This window comes from Physcomitrium patens, chromosome 17, assembly GCF_059467195.1.
Source record: "Physcomitrium patens ecotype Gransden chromosome 17, ASM5946719v1, whole genome shotgun sequence".
Lineage (NCBI taxonomy): Eukaryota > Viridiplantae > Streptophyta > Bryopsida > Funariales > Funariaceae > Physcomitrium > Physcomitrium patens.
The window spans coordinates 9,378,102-9,399,123 of NC_143426.1; the positions used below are offsets into that span (position 1 = coordinate 9,378,102).

The 21,022-nt window shown below is 34.2% G+C and overlaps 1 protein-coding gene across 1 annotated transcript; it reads right to left on the reverse strand.

Moving 5' to 3' along the window:
• Positions 1 to 11,899: 11,899 nt before the first annotated feature.
• LOC112294546 (protein ENHANCED DOWNY MILDEW 2) lies at positions 11,900 to 20,542 on the reverse strand. Its single transcript, XM_024545102.3, has 17 exons — positions 18,993 to 20,542; positions 18,496 to 18,630; positions 18,225 to 18,321; positions 17,711 to 18,109; positions 17,450 to 17,557; positions 17,100 to 17,347; positions 16,855 to 16,950; positions 16,378 to 16,710; positions 16,090 to 16,231; positions 15,594 to 15,698; positions 14,588 to 14,680; positions 14,417 to 14,458; positions 14,021 to 14,134; positions 13,819 to 13,890; positions 13,453 to 13,559; positions 13,236 to 13,293; positions 11,900 to 13,126 (listed from the first exon to the last, which is right to left on the reverse strand). Exons 1-17 carry the CDS (start codon positions 19,748 to 19,750, stop codon positions 12,344 to 12,346), a joined length of 3,690 nt encoding a protein of 1,229 aa, XP_024400870.1. The 5' UTR covers positions 19,751 to 20,542; the 3' UTR covers positions 11,900 to 12,343.
• Positions 20,543 to 21,022: the final 480 nt, after the last annotated feature.

Sequence of the window (21,022 nt, forward strand, 5' to 3'; positions counted from 1 at the left end):
GTTTATTTTTTTTGTCAAGAAAAAAGATAAGAAACTATAAAATTTTGATTATTGGACACTAATAGATATAAATATATAAAATATATATATATATATATATATATATATATATATATATCATAACAATATATATCATAACAATTGATTTGAAGACCATGGAAACAACTAGAAAAAAAAGGTTCAAACAAGAATCAACTTAAGAGGTGCTTATAATCTTATTAAAATACAAATAAAAAATACCCAAAAAAAAAATATAGAAAAAAATACTAAAATTACTTTAAATATAATTTTATGTCATTTTAACTTACTAGTGTGTATAAAAAAAATTTAAAAACTAAAAAATCATATTTTTAAATATTTTTTAAATATTTTTTTATAGAATTATTCAAATAAAATTTCGATATATTTCAAGAACAAAAAAAAAAAAAAAAAAAAATCTTGACTGCCATGTAGATGTGAATTTTGAAAAAATTAAAAAAAAATTACTACACAAAAATCCAAAAATAATTGTTTTAACTAAAATTTAGTTGAAATCTATAAGCTATATTATATCTACTAAAAAAAAATTATATTTTTTAATAAAATTTTGATCATTACATAGTAGAGAATACCTTCTTTAAACACAGGCACACAATTTGTTTTGGATTTTGCAAAATTTAAAAGAAAGTCTCATCAAGGATTGTTCTAAAATTGTAACTTATTTAATAAGATTGACAAGAATCTTATTATTTCGGCTTAATCTTAATATCTTGGTTTGATTTTGTAACAGCATATATATTTTTTAAACATCTAATAAATATCAAATGTTCTTTCTTGTACATTGTATTTGACTCCTAAAGAAAGAAATGTGATATCCAATAAACAATAATTTCTTTGAATACCAACACAATTGAACTTGAATTTAGTATAAACAGCAAATTTTTCTTACATAATAATAAAATGAAATATTTAAAACACTAGTTTTTTTTGGAAATATGAAAAAATATAATAAAATAAATTGTTATATATAGATGATGATTTTAAAGTCAATGATATAATACCTTATTTCAAAAAATCATTGTACATACTTCTATGACCTTCAAATACTTAAATAACAAAATACTTTCTAATTTTCTTACAATGAGTCATTTTGGATTTAACAATAAATAAATAAATACATTTACATATTTTTATTATTTATTTATTTTATATTATGCTTGTATTTATTTGAAAAAACCATAGTCGTTTTATAATATGAAAGTTTTCGAAGGCATCCTTGAGATTGCCGCCGTCGGCAGATCGCGATGCCTCGTTTCCGAGCGCAAATTCGTCGCCGCGAGCTGGCTCGACGACGACATCGAATGGGTCCGATCGAGGGAATTCGCGTGAGATTCGGATTCAAACGATAGCTATGCCGAATTGGAGAATTCAACCGAGTTAGCTGCTGCAGCTGGATCTCGACTGATTGCGCCTCTGCAGTTGTTCTTTCAGCTTCCAACTCTTTAGCGTGATCGCAACCAACATGTGGATTCACTGATTGCTATGAAGATGTGTGGGGGGGGGGGGGGGGTGGGGGGGGGTTATTTTTATTCTTATCACGAGGGATGTGCGACTCTACGCGAACCGATCAGCAGCAATGAAGAGACGAAGGCGAGATGATTGTACTATTAACCTGGCAATTCAAGGAGCACTCATCAGATCATTGCCTCTTGTACCATAGGTTTGGTGATGGGGTTCCGCTGAGTCGATCAAGTCCAGGATTCGTTTCACTTGTTTACGAACCATCGTTTTATGTTTCTAGTTTTCTTCCTTAATCCTTGTTTAGTGATTACGATATGACAAGCTTATGTTTACAGTTGATAGAATTCTTGGAGTGGAACCGTGATGCGCAGCTGCTTGTGCAGATACGTTACAAAGGTCAATCTTTCGATATTTTATGAAGAGTTAATTAGTGGCCAAGGGTTGAGCATCGTCGCATTTATCCAGACGTACTCGGTATCAGGACGGAGATACAAGAAGATGCCCGAGATTCCACGTTGACATGCAGTGTCACAATGGTGACTGCTTCCGCTCACACGACCCTTGTGCTGCTCACGATCTGTAAAACGTTTCGGCAATTACTAAAACTCTCCGGCTGGACTGAACATTTCCAGAATATCGACGCATGACCACGGCTGCAACATTGCTTTTTGTTGCAAGAATCACTTGTTCTCCAAGTGGCGGCAGCCATGGCGCAATCGGATGAGTTCCGAAAACTTGTTGCGGTGATTGTAACTCTTCTCGTGGCTTTTCAAGTAGCGAAGGCGGACTATTCACCAGTAGCATCGGTGACTATCCTGAACGCCGGCTTTGACCCTATTCTGGTTCACTGTGTCTCCAAGAACTCGGACCTGGGCTCGTAACCAGTGGCGCCGGGCGGCAACTACTCGTGGGGTTTTAGCCCGAACATCTTCGGTTTGACACTCTACACTTGCGAGTTCTTTTGGAAGACGTTCACTCAGAAGTTCCAGGTGTGGAAGGGCAGCTACTACGACACTCGACCTCCTTGCTCCGTCGTTGGTTCCTGCAACTACAAAGCCACGCCCGACGGCTTCTACTACGGCCTCCAGACCTACGGGACAGGCGACAACTCCTCAGCAACCGACCCCATCTGGGCGTTCTATCAGCCATGGCTCCCTCTGAACGCGTCCCAACTGTTTCCACACCACTAACCTCCCGCACGCCGCGACTACCCACTTAAAACATCGACGATGCACTGTCTTCAAATCGAAATTTTGAACCCGAAGTGTCCATCCACTGCAGAATTCGACCGTCATCAGCTTGTCACCGCGGTTCGAACGAAGGAGCGAAGATGGTTCAGCCTATACCATAGAAGAGCGAGTCAATAAAGAGAATCGTAACTTGCAGTGGCTCATGCAGTTGTAATAACGAATGTCATGCTGGTTGTGTCGATGAATCCACAACGCAGTCGCCTTGAGTGGGGTTCCAGGTAGTGCTTGCGTGCATCAACTGGGTGATGTCGGAGAGGTCCACGAGTTGTTGATTCTGCACCGGTAACAAGCTTCACCACTTCTTATATTTCTTCTTCTTCTTCTTCTTGTAACACTATTGTTATTTCTCAATGTAAGTGTTGCTATCTACGTTGCATGTCAGCCTCATCCTGTTTCTTTGTTCGTGAATGGATGATTGAGGTTAGCTTCCATTCTTCAGGAGGATTCCGCAATAGTTTTGTCTGCAAATTTTGTCTGGTAGGTTTCGCTTAGAAGCGAGGGCGATGTTGGTGCCATACAAAAGAGTTTTTGAAGCAGGAAAGAATGTGTGTGTATATATGTATATATACATGGACTGATCACATTTTTGAAAGTTTTGAGGATTTTTTTTTTAAAGAAGTTAAATTTATGTGTATTTAATCATGATTTTAAAAAAAATTTTAAAAAAAACTCATATTGCCTATTCTTGTTTTTATTAATCTAATGAACACACCTAAAGCATATAAAATGTACACATCTTTCTTGCATTTGAATTGTATGTTCTCTATAGAACATCTAATTTTATATTTAAGTTTTGTTTCCTTCTAATTGTATATTCAAGTCATTTAATTCTTTAAAACTTTGTAAAGGTTTCTTACAAATCTCTATTGTGACATTTGTAAGACTTCTATGCACAAAGTTAGTATTTTGCTATAAAATTTGTGTTTCTTGCGTATGTTGAAGATGTTGATATTATAAAAAATATAATCACAAGAGAATTTTGTTAAGAATAGAAAGAAAACCTTGAAATAACCACATTCATCTTATTTAACCTTATTAAAGTTTGAAATAAGTATATTTTTGACTATTAGAAATTTTTAACTCTTTTGTCAAAAAATTACTCAGAAATCTTAGTATAAATAATTCAATCTTTAGATCATCATTGAAGTAATAAACATCTTTTTTGCAAAATCACTTATAAGTCTTTTACATTGTTGATAGATTGTTTAATCAATAAATTGTAAAAAATTATATAATAAAAATCAATTCTAAAGTTATAAAAGGATTTTTATTTTTATTTTAACTAACAAGAAGATTATTTAGGATTCCAAATGTATTCTTAATCATACATTTATTCTTTTAAAGTTGCTGCTTGAACAGCTCATTCATTCAATTATATCTATTTGATAGGAGATTATGAGTTTTTTTTTTTTTTTTTTTTTTTTTTTTTAATATAGATGTAAGTTTTGTTAATAGCACCAATTCCAACATATAAGTTGTATTATACTTAGAACTTAACCGCAATGGTAAACAACCAATGCTGTTTTAGGAAAATAATGTTAGAGTGAAATTTAACATTTATAATATAAAAAGATTAGATAATGAAGTATATAATAGTATTTTTTATTATAAAAATCTTAAAAATATATATATGATAAAGAAGTACTTTACAAAAAATTATATAATAGACATATTACATTAACTATTTCAAGGAAAACTTTACAATAAAAAATATCTTTTCTATTAAAGATGAATATAAATAATGTCATTAAAAAAAATTTATATTCTTTAGACATTATAAAGTTTTTTTTAACTACTATCAATTATAGCACTTATTCATTACAAAGTTCAAAAAACTAAAACTTTTATTTTTAAAAGATCCAAAGGCCGAATTTATATTCTATTACAATCAAAAACTAAAAAAATTATAAAATTATAAAAAATTATAAAGAAAAAGTAATTTATATTACTCTGCATATTTTAATCATCAAAAACTAGAGATGAATCTTTATATAATTAGAAGAATAAGCTTCATGAATGAAGATTCTTATAATTCACTTTATAATATTTTATAGGAACAAGTTTAAAGTGGTAATGAATACAAAAGCATTTTTAAAAAAAAAAGTAAGATATTTTAAGTAAATAATATAATAACAAGTATTCACAATCTATTCTATTTCTATCAATTACTATAACAAAATCTTAAACATCTATTGTAAATTAAATTTATAAATAATATTTTTAGTAATTTAATTTAATTTAAAAGAAATGATTATTATCTTCATGACTTCACCAATGCTTTATTTAACAAGGATATTTCTTTAGTACATTAAGAATAAAATTTAGATTTAAATTATAAACACATCCTATATTGTTATACATACATTCAAAAAATGTGGAGACTTATGATTGGATAAGTATTTTATGTGAATCCTACTATCTAAGATAATTGCAAGGAAGTTTTGGAAGTAGCAACCTCCTCTTTGATGGTCGTATTTTCCAATGAGCAAGCAAAGTCAAGGATCAATACTCCTTGCGGGGACCTTTAGAGGTACCAATTCACCCATATCCAAGGACAAATCTTCTATGGATGTTGCAAATAGATTTGTAGATATAGAACTTGGCTTAAGATCTACATTTGATAAGCTAACTAGTTATATTTATTTTCATCTTTTGTATTCCTAATACTCAAGATTAAAACTTCTCCATCCTCATACTCCAAGTAATTTTGCTCATAAATACTAAATGAAATAGTGTTATTTGTATTGAAAAAATCACCTACTATTAGTATGAAGTGTGAATCATTTATTATAGGTGCATTAAATGCTCATCAATAAGCAAATGGATAGCTGTGAATCTACTTATGAACAACTTGTTCTTGAGGTAGCTGAGATAATAGATAGCATTCCATATGATAATGACACTACAAATTGCATTAATAATTAGAAATAGTAGAAAATATATGAGATAACTAACTTCAAAGTGCTACTCTATGTAATTCTTTATCTTCAACCTATAGCCAAAAACCAAAACAATAGTCTTGATAATCATATTGTTCAAATTTTTATCTTTGATTTTACATTAAATATTAAATTCTATTAATTATTATTAATAGATTAAATATATTATTATTAAATTTCTATAATGGATAAGTTGGATGTAATATTAAACTCTATTAATTATTATTACATAGTCTTTTATTGAAATTTTTGTTCCTTCCTCAACAAACAATATAATGGATTTGATATATGTGCAAAGTATAAAAATCCAAATATAATAAAAGATACATACTTCTAAAAACCTTCAAACCTATATAGTGTTTGTACATCATTTTTATTGAATCTATCTTCTCCATAGATGGTTTTTGTCCATATGGTCTATGCATGTGCTCCACAACCAAAATTTCTCTTATTCCAAATATTGGCTTTGTTTTTGGCAAGATCAAATGAACCTCTTTTAATCTTCTTAAATTTTTTTCACAATCAATAATATAATCTATGAGAAACTTGCAACACCTTTTCTTATCCAATATTTCATTGTTTTTATCTTCTATGCATTTTTTGATAGGTATATCATCTAGAAATGGCATATTCTTTTTAAAATAAAATCTTGTATTACTTTATTCATTTCATTCATTATATGTGCTATGGAATTTGTAGCCCTTTACAATAACATATACATTTTCATTAAAATTAATGATATTCTTATAGTAGTCAAATTTCTACTTTGCATCACCAATTGAAATTGATCATATCTCAAATATAAATTATCCATAGAATAATTTTTTCTTTCTACAAATATATTTCAAAATTCATCCACTGTTGGACTTCAAGCCATATTTTGAATAATTATCTTGTTTATCAATTACATATCTTAAATAAAACTCAATGTGCCATTCTTTTTAGGTATTGTGAACCATAAATTAGAATATGGTACAATGGATGGTTCGAAAATCTCCATCTTGATCTTTTAATTAAGTAAATCAACTAAATTTAGTAAATAAGCCTTTGATATTAGAATTGGTTGCAAGTTCCATAGCATCTATGATATCGTGAAACTAACCATTGGTGCCAAAATATGTAAATCTATATAATTAATCTTATATGCTTCAAATAAAAATACCTTATTATTACTTAAAAATACCTTATTATTACTTAAAAATATATTTTTTAAATATTCCTTCTCAACATTTGTCAAAAAGTCTTTATCTCTAATTTTTAATCTATTCAATGTTAATGCATCTATAAATTTATGCCCTATCTTCTTTGGATCTTTCAAATGTAGTTGACTAAAAGTCTTTTCAATCTTCTCCTTACAATCTATTGGTAGTGGTAATACCATTGATTTAAATTTTTTCATCATGGTTTCATATTTAGTCTCCACCATTACTTCATATTTTTTTGTAAATTCTTTTATCACATCATAGAAGTCCTTGAATATATCTTCAATATCTTGTCATCACTCTTAAAATCCAAATCCAATAACAAATAAAAATCCTTTAAATCTTTAAAATTTCTAAATTTCTTGTGCAGTCTTGAAATAGAATTCTTCCTTAAATTCTTCCAATTCCTCTCATGATTTGTATAAACTATTAAAAATTAGATACCTTTCTTTCCATTCCAACTTCTAATTCTTGCATATACCAATCTATTCTCTACTATTTTTGTTTCCATCTGAGTAGCCATAATATGTGATTTTCTTGAAATGATAGGATGTGTAGATTTATCTTATATAAATAAATTTCGTTCATCACTAATATTTCCTATCATAACTTTCATATTTGGATATGCTTCATAGAAATTCTTTCTTGAATTATTTGTTGCTCAAATCAACCATCCATAATTAATATATATAGGCTATTTTTCTATTTCATATAAATTCTTTGACATCAAATTTATCTCTAAATCATGTTCAATTAATACCACAAGAAGTTCTTTAAGATTATTTAATTTTACTAATGTCTTTGTTGTTGTCTCTATCTAATAACTATAAGAGTGGTGACTAGATGCTTGAGCTTTGTCTTCTTTCATGACAAATCTTACATAAGAAACATCTCTATAAGCATAATTATTATCATCTTCATTTCTTATCACTTGTTTCTCACATGTATTTGAAGTCGTAGTCTCTTTCAAAATTTATCTTTTTTTCTTGATATCGTCAATAATAATCTCATGAAATTTTTGCTTTGCTATCCTAAAAACTTCTTCTAAGATAAATTCTACCTTTCCATTCAAATGCACTCCTCTAAAACCTTCATCATTTTTTTTTCTATTTCAATATCTAATTGCAACTTATTGGTTGGAGCCTTATCTTTTTCTTTCAAAGTAGATGGCTCATCTTTCAATGTTTCTTCTCTTGATGGAACCATTTTTTTAGATGCTCCTTCATTTTTCTTGTTTCTCTTCTGCTTCTCTTCTATTACCACATGAAAGGAGACTAAATTCTCTTAAAGATCTAATACCCTTCCAATCTATAGCAACCTAAATTCCATCACAAATTACAACATAAATTCCATCACAAATTACAACAAAATGGATAAAAAAATAAATAAATAGAAGTAAATAGAATAGAATATAAAAGAAAAAATAGAATAAAAAGAAATAGAAAAAAATAGAACAAAAAATCTAAAATAAATTTTATTGAAAGAAAGATATCAAAGCCATACCTGAATAAATGCTTCAAATGGCCTTAGTTAGTCTTATATATACTTTGTCCAATTATTTTGAAAATTTTTAGAATATTTTTAATAGTAGGCCCTACTAAAATAACTGCCTTTTTAGAAGATTTTAGAAGTGGATTCCACCTAGATAACCACCCTTAATTCTTCTAAGATGTTTCATAGTAGGTTCCATATAGACCACTAACTTAGCTCCAATTCTAAAAACTTTAGAAACTTCTCAAAAATGTTCTTAATTACTTATCTTTACACATCAATAATACAATTATCTTATCTATGCCATGTACACCACTTCATATTGACTCCTTGCAATATAAGCATGAACAAATAAAGTATCAATCAGATCATTCTAATTTTTAGTTTGACAAATAGACTTATCGGTACAAAATAATGCATTACTATTAAATTCCCTACTTTTGGCAAACTTCTTAATACTTGGCTATAATGTACTCACTTAATTTGATGCTTCAATCCTTAAACTTGCATGATTATGAGTAAAATGTTCCACACCAACATTATATGTTCTTGCTTCTATTGCATGAAACTTTGATGTGCCATCTATTAATACCTTCATTCTTTCTTTACTAAAATTTGTCTCCAATAGTGCTCCACTTTCTCTCAAATCAATTCTAACATCTTTGAAAAATTCTTTATCTTTCTTTAATATATCTTTAAAGTCTTTACATTTCTTTCATGAGTCATCAATGCTATTGCACCACATACAATGTAAAGGCATCATTCTTCCTAACAAATCTGATTTTTATTCCAATGATTGCTTTATTGAATTGTTTGTTTGTTTGTTTTTTTTTCTTTTTTCTTTTGTTTTGTTTTTTTTTCTTCTTCTTCTTCTTCTTAAGTTTAGCTAATTTAATATTCAATTCTTAAATATCCTTCACCAACTCATCTATTGTTGAATTATCAACATTACAAGGCAAAGAAGATGGCTTGGTATAAGAATGCATTGTTAGAAGCACCATGGTGTTGTGATGTGGGCAATTTAATAGTTAAATGATATTCATTCATGTGTATTGTGCTACCTTGACTATGTAATTAGGTTTTTGTTAGTCAATTATTGTTTTATTTCATATACTTGTTTAATTATTAATAAAAAACTGGCCATAAAATTGATAATATAGAAGACTAAAAAGATGAGGATAAAGATAAGATAGACCACATATGATGGATTTTCATCTTAGAGTCTTCTTGGTGACTTTTTGGAGAAGAGTAAGGATAGGAAGAATCACATATGGAAAAAAAAAAAAAAAAAAAAAAAAAAAAAAAGATTTAAGGGAGCCAAAAAGAAGTACAAAATAATTATTTTTTTATGGTTATTGAATCTTAGATTTTAATTGATAAAAAGATAAATTTTGGATCTTGGAAGAAAGTCTATTATAATTGATTAGAATCTTTGATTAAATTAATTTTTTAAGGTATTTTTTTACGACATCTATATTCACTTGTTTTCAAAGTATGAAGAAAAAAATTAATTGTATTAAAGAGAAACAAAGTGCTAAAGCAAAGGAGGTCTAGCAAGATTACAAGTTAAGGGTAGTAATTTTGAAGGGTCATAACTTGATATTTATAAGAACTATGATTATGGAACTTAGAATATAGTTGCATTGTTAAGTCAAAAATTTATTCAACAACTTTTACGACATTATAACTTATAAATTAAGAGATATGCATAAAAGAATAATCAAAAATAGGATTGTGAAAGAAAAGCATTGACCTAAAAATTAACTTAGGTGATTTGATTGTTATAAAAAATTCAATTCATCAATCATTTTAAAATTTAGAATGTAAAGAGGGAATGAAATATGTAATCTATTGGAAAAGATTTCAAATCATTTTATTGATTTAACATTGAATTATATGAGTTCAAAGTAATATAGGTCCAAAAGAAAGGATAGAATCTAACTAAACATACATAAACAAGAAAGATCTCCATGGCAAGAAGTTTGATACTTTACCAGACCAATTACAAACTTCTCAACAATGGCTTTTCTATCACTTGCTAAAACCTTATTTCTTTATCATGTAAGCAATGATACAACTCCTACCACATTTTTTTTATTTGTTTTTAATCCATGCTCTTCATTTCAATTGTCCAAAAGTGGTTCAAGTAACTCTTGCAATTTTAAATCTGTCACTTGAATAAACCACTCTATATTTTTTCTTTTCAAAGTTGTTCTTTTAATTCTAGTGAATTATACATATTGATATTCTAATTCCCTCAAAAGGTTTTTTAACAATAAATCTTTGTTAGGTCTTGCAACTCTTTCCAAAAATGTTCTCTTTGTTACCTTCTTCAAATCTTTCATAAAAAATTCTATTTTCAATGCTTGTACAAATACCTCCCAATTCTCTCCATATCTTTCTTTTAATTTTCTCACTTGCCCACAAATTTTAGAAAACGCAGCAAGTTCAAAACTTTTAATCATTTCATTCTCTAAAATCCTAATCATCTCCACCTTTCTAGAGACCTAAATTATTCACCACTTAAGTCAAACCAAATTTTACGCAACTTCTTGTTATCCAAATCAAATTCTTGGTAGAAGACTTCATTCAATACACTCAATGTGGTGCACTAAAAATTAGTGAAAAAACCATTTAGATAAGGTGTAGATTGTAAATTTTCTTTCAAAGGTTCTATCTTTAGAAGCTCCTGCAAGAGATGATGCTCTTTAACATTGTCCATTGATTGGTCAACATGACAACTAGAAGAAGAATTATAGCCCTCTTTAACCCCCTTCTCCCTCTCCCTTGCAATTATATCAAGTAGTGAGGTCTACATATAAATATCCAATCAATCACATGTTTCCATGTTTTTTTGAATGAGCATATAACAATATGAAGTCCAAGTAGCAACTTAGGGTGTACTTGTAACTCGAACCTAAAATTTAAGGAAATATTAAATAGATTCATGTTTTAATTAAATAAATCTACTCTTAATAAAGAATGTGGTAATCATGATGAATGTGGTTAGTTTTTATTGATTGAAGATTTAATAAAAGAAAAATAAATTTTAAAATTATTATTTATTTTCATAATGGTTAAAATGGACGGATCAATTTAATAAAAATTAAGGTCTATTTAACATTGCCCTAATTTAATGACTTAAATATTTTATATTGAGATTACATATAATTCTATATTGTTCCATGAAGACTATGCTCAAAGATAAAATAAGGCATTTTATACCTTCAATAATGCTTTTCAAGGATGAATCTATTTAGTAAAAGCATGGGTATATTCAACATTCCCCCACATTCATCCCATAATCATTATAAATAATTCAACAAAAAAATATCACATACCAATAGCTTTTATGTCTCCAAAAGTAAAAAGAATAAGTATTCCACTACCCAAACCCTATTCATACACGCTCACCAATAGGTTGATAAAACTTTTTAAAAATCAAATTAAACTAAGTCTTGATTTTTAATTTAAAAAATAAAAAACAACTCAGCATCAAGATTACGAACCCCATAAATGGCTTGATAGTTGGTAAAATCATCGGAAAGTTATTAAGAGCACGACAAACCTTAATCAATCTTGAAACAAGTATCTCCAAAGTCCTAAATAGCTCCCAAGCATGCCTGCTTAAGACTAGTATGTCAAAACCACTTCACATCCTCAAAAGGCATTGCCGTACTTGAGTGTATAACTAGAAGTCAGAAACGTGAAATGTTTTTTCACTGATAGAATACAACTCCAGAGTACATCTGTAAAGACGATCTAAATCAAGTGAGATTAAAAGGCAGGACCTCAAGTGCATCTAGTTCCGAAGGGGAAGCATGAGGACCCACCATGTCAGAGACCTCGGGAACTCACCTTAAACCCCAACTCAGTAAACCAATACCTTATCCAAGAAGCATCCCAAAACATACTCCCCATGCCTTCAGTCCATGCTCATCATCCATAAGATCACGGGTCGTTAATCGATCCATCCTCCAATGTTACTATCCTCCCTCTCAGAGGTCGTTCCATGTTGGTAATGAGGATCCCTTCGAGATTGTTGGCCTGGGTGGAAGTGCTGGGAACTCTGCTGCCGAAACGAATGCGTATTCTGAAAATGATGTGGATAGGGAACCGAGGAAGAAAGTTGTGATGTAGGGAAAAGGTAGGGTTGTTCAGGGTTATAAGCTTGATGTTCATACGGGTGAGGTAGGAACTGGGAAGGACGATGAGCATATGGATGCAGTTGAGGTGGAGGTGGCGGAGGAGGTGGCGTTGGCGTTGGCAGTAGCGGTTGACCCCACCTTGAGCTTCTGCTATTCGGTAAATTACCAATTGGAGAGAATGTATCTCTAACGCGCGGATCAAAAGTCGGTGACCTGTGTTCCCTTCTTGGTACGTGCTGAGGCTGCCGACTTGCGAGTCTTGGGTCACGAGTCTGTGGGCTCCTTCGTGTTATTTTTTCAGAAGATCTAGGATTTGGGGATGGATTAGGTTGAGCGCGATACGAAACCGGTCTAGCAAGGCCAGGGTTTTCGATAAAGAGACTGGAAGTCGGTTTCGATGATTGGAGAGGCTTTACAGGCTTCTCATTCACACGAATTGGCTGGCTAGGGGTGGGTGACAGCAGCAACTCTTTTCGTGGAACATAGGCCCTGAAAAACTTCTTGTGGACGTAGATACAAAAATGCGGGACCACAGCATTAACCTGCTGCAAGCTCTCCATATGCTGATCATGCAGGCTACCAGGTACATAGAACGACTGCGCATCGCAGGACACGAAATCAGCCTACTCATATCAGTTACTCGAGCTGAAAATTGAGCGCAGCTAACAGCATGGTTGAAATGCACTAAATGCAAGATAGGCTTACATTGTCATCCAAAAGTAAATGATCATCCTCCAAACAGTTGTAGCCTCGATGCTCCATTCTGCATGAGAAACAGAGCTTGAAAAACATGCGTCGAAGGGCACTCACAACGAGAACTGACGAAGAAATAGAGATTAAACTACTTTCAGGTAAGGGTTTGTTCTTGATGAAAGCTTGGGACGAGGAAGACTGCCAATTCCGAAGAACTGAAAAAACTTACTTATTCTTCAATGGAGGAGTGATAAGGACAAGTAGTCTGGGTTGCATCATCAAAGCGTGAGCCACAAACTTCTCCGCAAAAGGAAATGGAGGGTTTAAACCTATAACCTGTTAGACCACCAAAGAACAAGAGACAACTTATGTCCAAGATATGATTTTAGAAATACTACGTATAAACCACTGGTGTTTTAATGAACACCATGCAGAGTGAAAAGCGTCAGATTCGAACTAGCTAAACTAATTCTAATAACAAATGGGATAAAATCATAGAATTAGACACATGCAACACCCACAAAGTAAGTATTGTATGAGTTAATACAACGTGACCATTCGATGTAACTGAGAATTGACTAGTTCGCAGCCCTACCAGATTTTCACCAGATCCAAATTCAGTAGCTTTGGTGTCGAACCAGTCCTTCCGCTCGAATTCAAACGTATCCTAAACAGGTGACAATGCATAAGTTAATCAGAATGTTACGGAAAGCTTATAATTGCAATTTGTAAAGTCCTTAAACCTGTTAATCGCCGCAAATAGGTCAATTTCTCTGTACTGAAAAAAATGGCCTTACTTTTGGTGGAAAGATGTCGAAGTTCTTGAACTTCAAATGAGTCTTTCCAGCATCTGAAAGAGCATTGTGCAGCAGCCGGGAAAAAGAATTATCTCCACAGCTAAAATCCACAATCTAGACATCAATAAACACGTGAGGCAACAATAAGAATGGTTCAGTAAAACGTGCCACAAACCCATACGTAAGCTAGGCGCTCCCAAACTGAAGGTATCAAACACGCGGAAATTAAATACATGTCGAAAATACAAGAAACCGCTTCAATAATAGAAGTTCTTTCACTTAAGCAAAAAGCTTCAGATTCCTGCCGGCATGAGTGAGAAAGTGAAGATTGCAGTCTATCATCAAAAGACGCAAAAATCGTTCGGTAACACTACAGAGATATGGCTTAGCAAATACCGTATCGTGGTCCCAAATTAACGGATGAAGTCTTCGCACCACCTAGTAAACCAAAAGATCATCGTGAAATTGAGGTACAGAGATTGGCGAGAAAATTGGCGAGAAAATTGGCGAGAAAATTGACGAGAAAATTGACATACGTTAACAGATGCCACATAAATTGATCCATACCTTTCTAAGCTTCTCAAGTTTAGTGAAGTGTCGCCCATAAGATACATATCGGTCCCCATAAAGAGTAGGCGCGAGAAAAGTTTTTAAATAATCCTGTGAAGAATCCAGACCTCAGCGAACTCAACTTAGACAATGAATCTAACACACTTATAGATGTGCGAGACATCTGTATAATAAGAATGGACAAGTTTTGCATGGAAAAAAAACAACAAAGAAATAAACAAAGGATATAAATGAGCCCTTTCATGGACCAAAATATATTTTATCAGTTAAAATATTAACTTGAGTTCTTGTCATAACAAATAATTTTCAAAATAAGAAAATAATAACTAAAATTTACAAGAGATGTTTCAAGGAGGGATAATAATAAGAGACTTTAAAGGAGGAAAATGAATCAGAGAAAATGGCTAGATAATACTATAAATAAGGCGAGCGTCACATGTCTGAAATAACCAAAAGAAACAACTTCCTCAAAAGAAGGAATTAATTCTCTAAGAAATATTTTAAATCTTGTTGCGAGAAGGATCACCGCAAGATCCTCAACTTCAAAAAACTATTGCCAAAAAGCAGCATCAACAAGGACCCAGAAGGAGACGGCCGCATGTTTTCTTTTCTTTTTTAAATTCCAATTCATTCTCCTCCGCATACAGCCCCACTAACCATTGAGTTTACAAGAAATACCTCCAGACTGAGGTGTATTCTTTTTGTATTCAACGCGATTTCTATATTTGGATGAAGGAAAAAAAACAAAAAAAAAGGAAAAAAGAAAAGCAAAACAAAACAAAAGACATTAACAAGCTCTTCCATTTGTCAAAATTTTCCTTTTGTTAAATGTCTCCAAAGAAAGAGATATCTCCAAAACAAAAAATTAAGTGGAATTCATAAGAAATGACTCCAAGATGAGATATATAGTGAGGTTCAAGTAAAATTTGCAAGAGCTGTATCCACAAGAGTTATACACAAAGCAGAAGGTAACATGGTGTTTCGGTGTAAAGACGAGCATTACCTCTTCCAATTCAATTCTGTTAATATTACTTGGATTACACATGGCCTTTGCCTCCTCCACTGTTATTTTTTTGCTTCGTAACTTCTCTAAAACAATCCTTGCGGCCTGATACACAATTGCAAGCACGCATGTAATCAGTCATTATTTAAACCAAACTGCTATGAATTTTTCCCATTCCACCTCATCCAAGAAGTTAAGACTGACGACTGCTGTGGGACCAACTTATGCACTAATTCCCAGAGCCAAGACAAAACTCTAACTTCAACCCAAATCCACTGCTTTTCTTTAGCTTTAGCATCCTCCAACAAAGTGTGGAACTAATCTCTAACCCAACAGACCAAACAGATATAAGGGAAAGCCTAACATATATGACAGACTAAGGTAAAACAGAAAAAGCGCCATGCTTTGGTGCTAGTGTACCATACATGATCACTCTACCATTCCACATATGACTATTACAAATCTAACTGAAAATTTTAAAGTGCAAGAATATTACCTTCAAAATCGAATCCTTATGACCCTGCTTCATAAAACTAAAACCTCTTCTCTCCCTATAAATACTAGGAAGTGCGAGCTTGAGCTTTACGGATTGATCCGTCACCTTTTGCGCGGACTCGGCAATAACTCCTAAAACAACCCTGTGCCACAAGGAAAACAAAAACAGAACACTTGAAGTCTAAATTTAAAATCAAATCAAGAGTTGTAGCGAGTTGGCAACTTCCTTACAGAATCCAACACAAAAGATTAACGCACCTCACGAACAAGAAAGAGAAATGGACTGTACCTCTTTGCAGCATCTTCAGACTTCTTCAACATATCTGCAGATATGCTTAACCTTGGTGGTGAAGCCAAGGGAAGTTCACGAATTTCCTCAGGCCTTTTTTCCTTGGCAAGCAGTTCAACACCAGAATGTTTCTTTTTTGCACTTTTATCTACCAGTATAGGCTTTAAAGAAGAAGACGCTTTGGCCTCTAAGCTGGGTGACACATTAGCTTCAGCGGCGACTTTCGATTTGAGTTGTTTGAACACCTCAGGATCCCCAGGGCGCTCAAGGACTCTTGGGAACTTAACGTGGTTCCGTTTAGGCGTGCCTAAATCTTTCATGATTTTATGTTTCCTGTAAATAGAGCGAAGTGTATAGGATTTAGAAACCACCTCATTAGGTCCTGGTGAATAGTGACAAATGGGAAGCTGATTATTACCGTTGTTACCACTGTCAGTGTCCCACTCACGAAAGTCATCGAGAAAATGTGTCACTCACGTGCAGTAGATAATGAACCGCTTATAGACATCTCCAAATGCCCAGGCTCGTACTTCAGGATGCTTGTCGTCCGTCTCCTCCGCAAAACGTATTCCACTAAGCAATGTTGAACACAGCGACATGAAAAAATTCCACAAGGTAAAAATACTGGCCGCACGAACAATCTGATACAAAAAATAATCCTACATAAATTGTTCCTTCTAAAGAGCAAGAGAAGCTATCAAGTTAGCCGAGTTGGAACACACCTTGGCAAGCATTTTTTATGCCATGTTGCAGGGCAGCGTCTGCACCTAGCAAGTAAAAGAGACTCTTCCGTCGAATCTTCACCTTTACCACATTTTTTACATCTGTGCAGAGGACAAGCAAAGGATTCTACTCCAGCTTGTATGTTCGTTGCAAGTAATTTTCTATCATCCTCAGTAAGTGCAATTTCGTTTGCAACACACGTAGGATGATAAAATTTACCGCAACACGCGACATCACACACAAAAACCTGCATGACATTAAATTCAGAGAATCAGTCCTACGTTAGCATCGGGTTTGTTCTGATGCATTACAGTAATCAACTTGTTAAGAAACAGATTGTTTGGTTTACCTCTCTTTTAACTCCCAAATCCTCATCAGAATCACCAAGCTCCCCACAAACGTAACATTGGTGCTTTTTATACACGCAATTTTTGCAAAGCCATTGACCAACCATTTTCTGCACAACCGATGTGATTGAGTGACTACAACATGATAAGGACTTGAGACACAGGTACATTCAGCTTGAATGTTTATGATAGAAAGTAGATGCGGAATCTAAACATAATGATAGCAAAAATAGAAATAGTGATAGTAATAAACCTCCACATACCGCAATGGCAGATTTGGTAAGTTTAAGCGTTTCGCAATTATGCTGGGGGTCTCTAATGGCGTGAAACGACCGCATACAGGGACCATCGCAGCACAGCAATTCACCTCCGTCATCACAAATAATGCACAACGAATCTCCTAATTCTTCAGAGGCTTCGTCAATTTCAACGTCTTTTTCATCCTCCACAAAGTTTACCTCATCACCCGAGTCGTGCATAATTTCATCTTCTGGCTTCCCGACCTCATTATTATCAACAGTGTTTCCAAAATCCTTCTTATGTCTTTTCACACGTAGATTGCCGTCTTCATCAGAACTGTCATCCGAAAGCATTCGCTTTCCAGAGTTTGCTGCTTTATCTTTGAAGACTACTGATCTGAAAGTACTAAGAGCCTGCACAAGCTGAATATGTGTGTATATGTATATTAGCAAAATAAAAGCAATGTACACGGTTTCTGTACCCTACCAAAACAGAAACACCAGAATCGGCAGAGTGTACTTTGAGATCAACACTCACATCCGAATCCTTCAGTCCAGAATCCAGATTGATATACTGCTCAACCACTGCGAACCGCTTACTAAGGTGACCATATATAGTCGCTTTAGGAACATCCCTGCGCAAATAGTTGAATGTCATAGATATGGCAGACAATGAAATCGAATGGCAAAAATCTAACGCTGCAGAATTGGTATGAAGGAATACATTTAGAATGCTTATAAGTCACTTAAGGAAAAGCTTATTTCACGATGTTGCAGTCCAATCCATGAATTCATCGCGGAGACAATACCATTCATCAAGACGCTTCCCCACTAAGTCTCCACTTGCGTGTGGCTCTTCTTTCAGGAGGGCGAGGAACTTAGCTATACAGAAGACGCTCTCCGCTGTTTCCTTGTAGCCAAACTGAGGTTTCCCGAGCTTCACCCTATAAAACATAGGACAAATATTCACGTCTCAACTGGGGGTATAATAAGGAAGCACTAAGAAAAGGCTTCACATGGTTTTGGAACAGGAGAATAATTTCGGGGAAACTGTGCGACTCCAAAGCTCAATGTAGTCGTATAAAGAGTAATCGTGCCTATTCAACAACACTGAAGTGTCTGCACGACTGAATCGCAATTCAAGTAATGATTGCTAAGCTTAACTCATTACATGATCGGATAGAAGACGCCAGACAAAATAGTAATTTATCATTTAAGCTTTACTCTTCAAGAGGAAGACAAGCACACCAAGGGCCGAGAGAGTAAACTGAACGAGAAAAGAGATAATAAGGAATCGAGAACTCACCAATTCGTATCACCCTTCTGCGTGTTGATCTTAACTAAAATATTAAAAGTCCCATTACCAGGGAATGCCAACTTCCACGCTCGAATGGAGCGCATAATATACTCGCCCCCACTCTTGCCATGCAAATACACCTCGGTACTAGTGCTGGCGAAGTCCTTCGTCGATCGCCCCTCAAATTCCAGCGGCACGTCACAAAGTGATACTGGTTTATTATTTTCATCGTCTACGATCGTGTACGCATCGACTTCCACGATCTCAACTTCGACCTCATCATCGCTGCTATCACGTCTAAGATGACCGATGGGTGCACGACCCACTGCTCTCGCAGCCTTTCCCTTGAAATCATGCCCCTCCGGCTGACCCCATCCCACTGGTTGAGACGTTCCAGGCTCTTTCGTTAAAAAACCCATAGCTGCCTGTGTTGAGGAAGACCCTGGAGTAGGTGGCTTGAGAGATTCCGTCGAGCTTTGCGGCTCGTTAGTACGCATATCTTCAACTTTTGCGATGCCTACATTAACTACATTGACGTCAGCTTTGTCTTCTTCCTCCTTATGTTCTGGAAACTCTGGTGAATGGGGTGGTTGTTCTGACTTAAGTTGCAGGGCAACAATCATGGCACTTTTCGTGCGCTCCCCCAAATAATACCCGTCTTTTCGAAGCACTTGGTCTGGCATTAAATCATCCTCAAATTCAACAACCATACGGTAATCTCCATCTTTATCACCAGTCATTACATAACGTCCCGAAGCCCGTGCCATGATAACCGTCGGGCCTCTATATCTCACCAATGCAAGAAAAAGAGATCAAATGAACTCACCCATCGGCAACAATGCACTAATTAGGGCACACTGCCACCACCCCAAGGCAAATCCAAGGAGTGGAGAAAATGCAATCAGAGAATCAAACAAAGTCAAAGAAAATCGCAACCGCTTTCTTGATAGCAATTACGAGAGAAAAAAGTTGATTGAAGAAATCGCGAGCGACGCACACAACTCCCAACAAAAATGTCCTCAACTGGCTCCAACGGAATATCCCCTTCACCAGTTACGATCAATTGTTTAACGCCTCACACTAGACAAAAAAAAATGCTCAAATCCTTGCCAGCCCTGATGACCAGTTCCGAAAATCATACTAACGATAATAGGTTCACTCTGTCACTCTGTCGCGCCAACCCTCTTCCACCCAGCAACGCAAATTCCTTCAAACTCTGCGAACCGTCCTCCCACCACCCCTAATCTCGACAACGTCGAATTTACTCCATGAAATGGGAACCCCAGCTTGCGCGCCCGCAGGCAATCCGTAAACTCTACACAGATACCAAAATGAATGGAATTCGCGACTCCTAATCTAAAAACACCTACACATCACCACCGCAAACCCCACAAGAGAGTGGAAAGTCCAAGACGAAGGGGAAAGTCAGGTATTCATGCATGCATTCTTTCCTTTCCTTTACTTCCTACAGTTAGGTAGGAAATAAGACTGCTCCGAAAAGATAGAGAAAACAACAACAACAACAACTCCTCCTCATGAAACTATACTGTAGCAGAATGTCAGCCAGTGAGTAAGTACTGCCCTGCCTCACTCCTTTCATTTCACTTCACTTCACGATCTCCCTCCCTCGCTCGCTCACTTTTCCCACCGCGACCCAGTCTGCTTTAGGGTTTTGCTTCCGTGGAAGTCTCGCAATTCGTAGATAGCGAGACGCAGGGCTTCGGCTGGATTATCGGGGTTTCCATCGTGGAAATTGATGGCAAGTGTGGCTCTCGTGTGCACTACTCTAGCTCCTATTCTTTTCCTGAAAATCTATGTGTTATAAGTGTGGGTGTATTATGTATGTATGTGTGTATATATACATATATGAACTGCATTTTTAGAAAATTTACTCTAACTAAGCACGGTACTTGTTTATTTATTTATTATAAATAAAAAATATATAAATCTTTTTATAAAATACTACTGTGAATGCAAATTTACAACCATTTTCAATGTTGTTCAAGCTCTAATTTCAATCATGTTGATAGTGAAATTTT

Bases quoted from the DNA above. Each gene is read 5' to 3' on its own strand.
- LOC112294546 (XM_024545102.3), bottom strand. From the start codon at position 19,750: ATGGCACGGGCTTCGGGACGTTATGTAATGACTGGTGATAAAGATGGA. The intron at 18,110-18,224 runs GTGAGTGTTGAT...ACACATATTCAG, and splicing joins CTGGACTGAAGGATTCGGAT to CTTGTGCAGGCTCTTAGTAC. The intron at 13,891-14,020 runs GTAAGGCCATTT...TCACCTGTTTAG, and splicing joins TCGACATCTTTCCACCAAAA to GATACGTTTGAATTCGAGCG.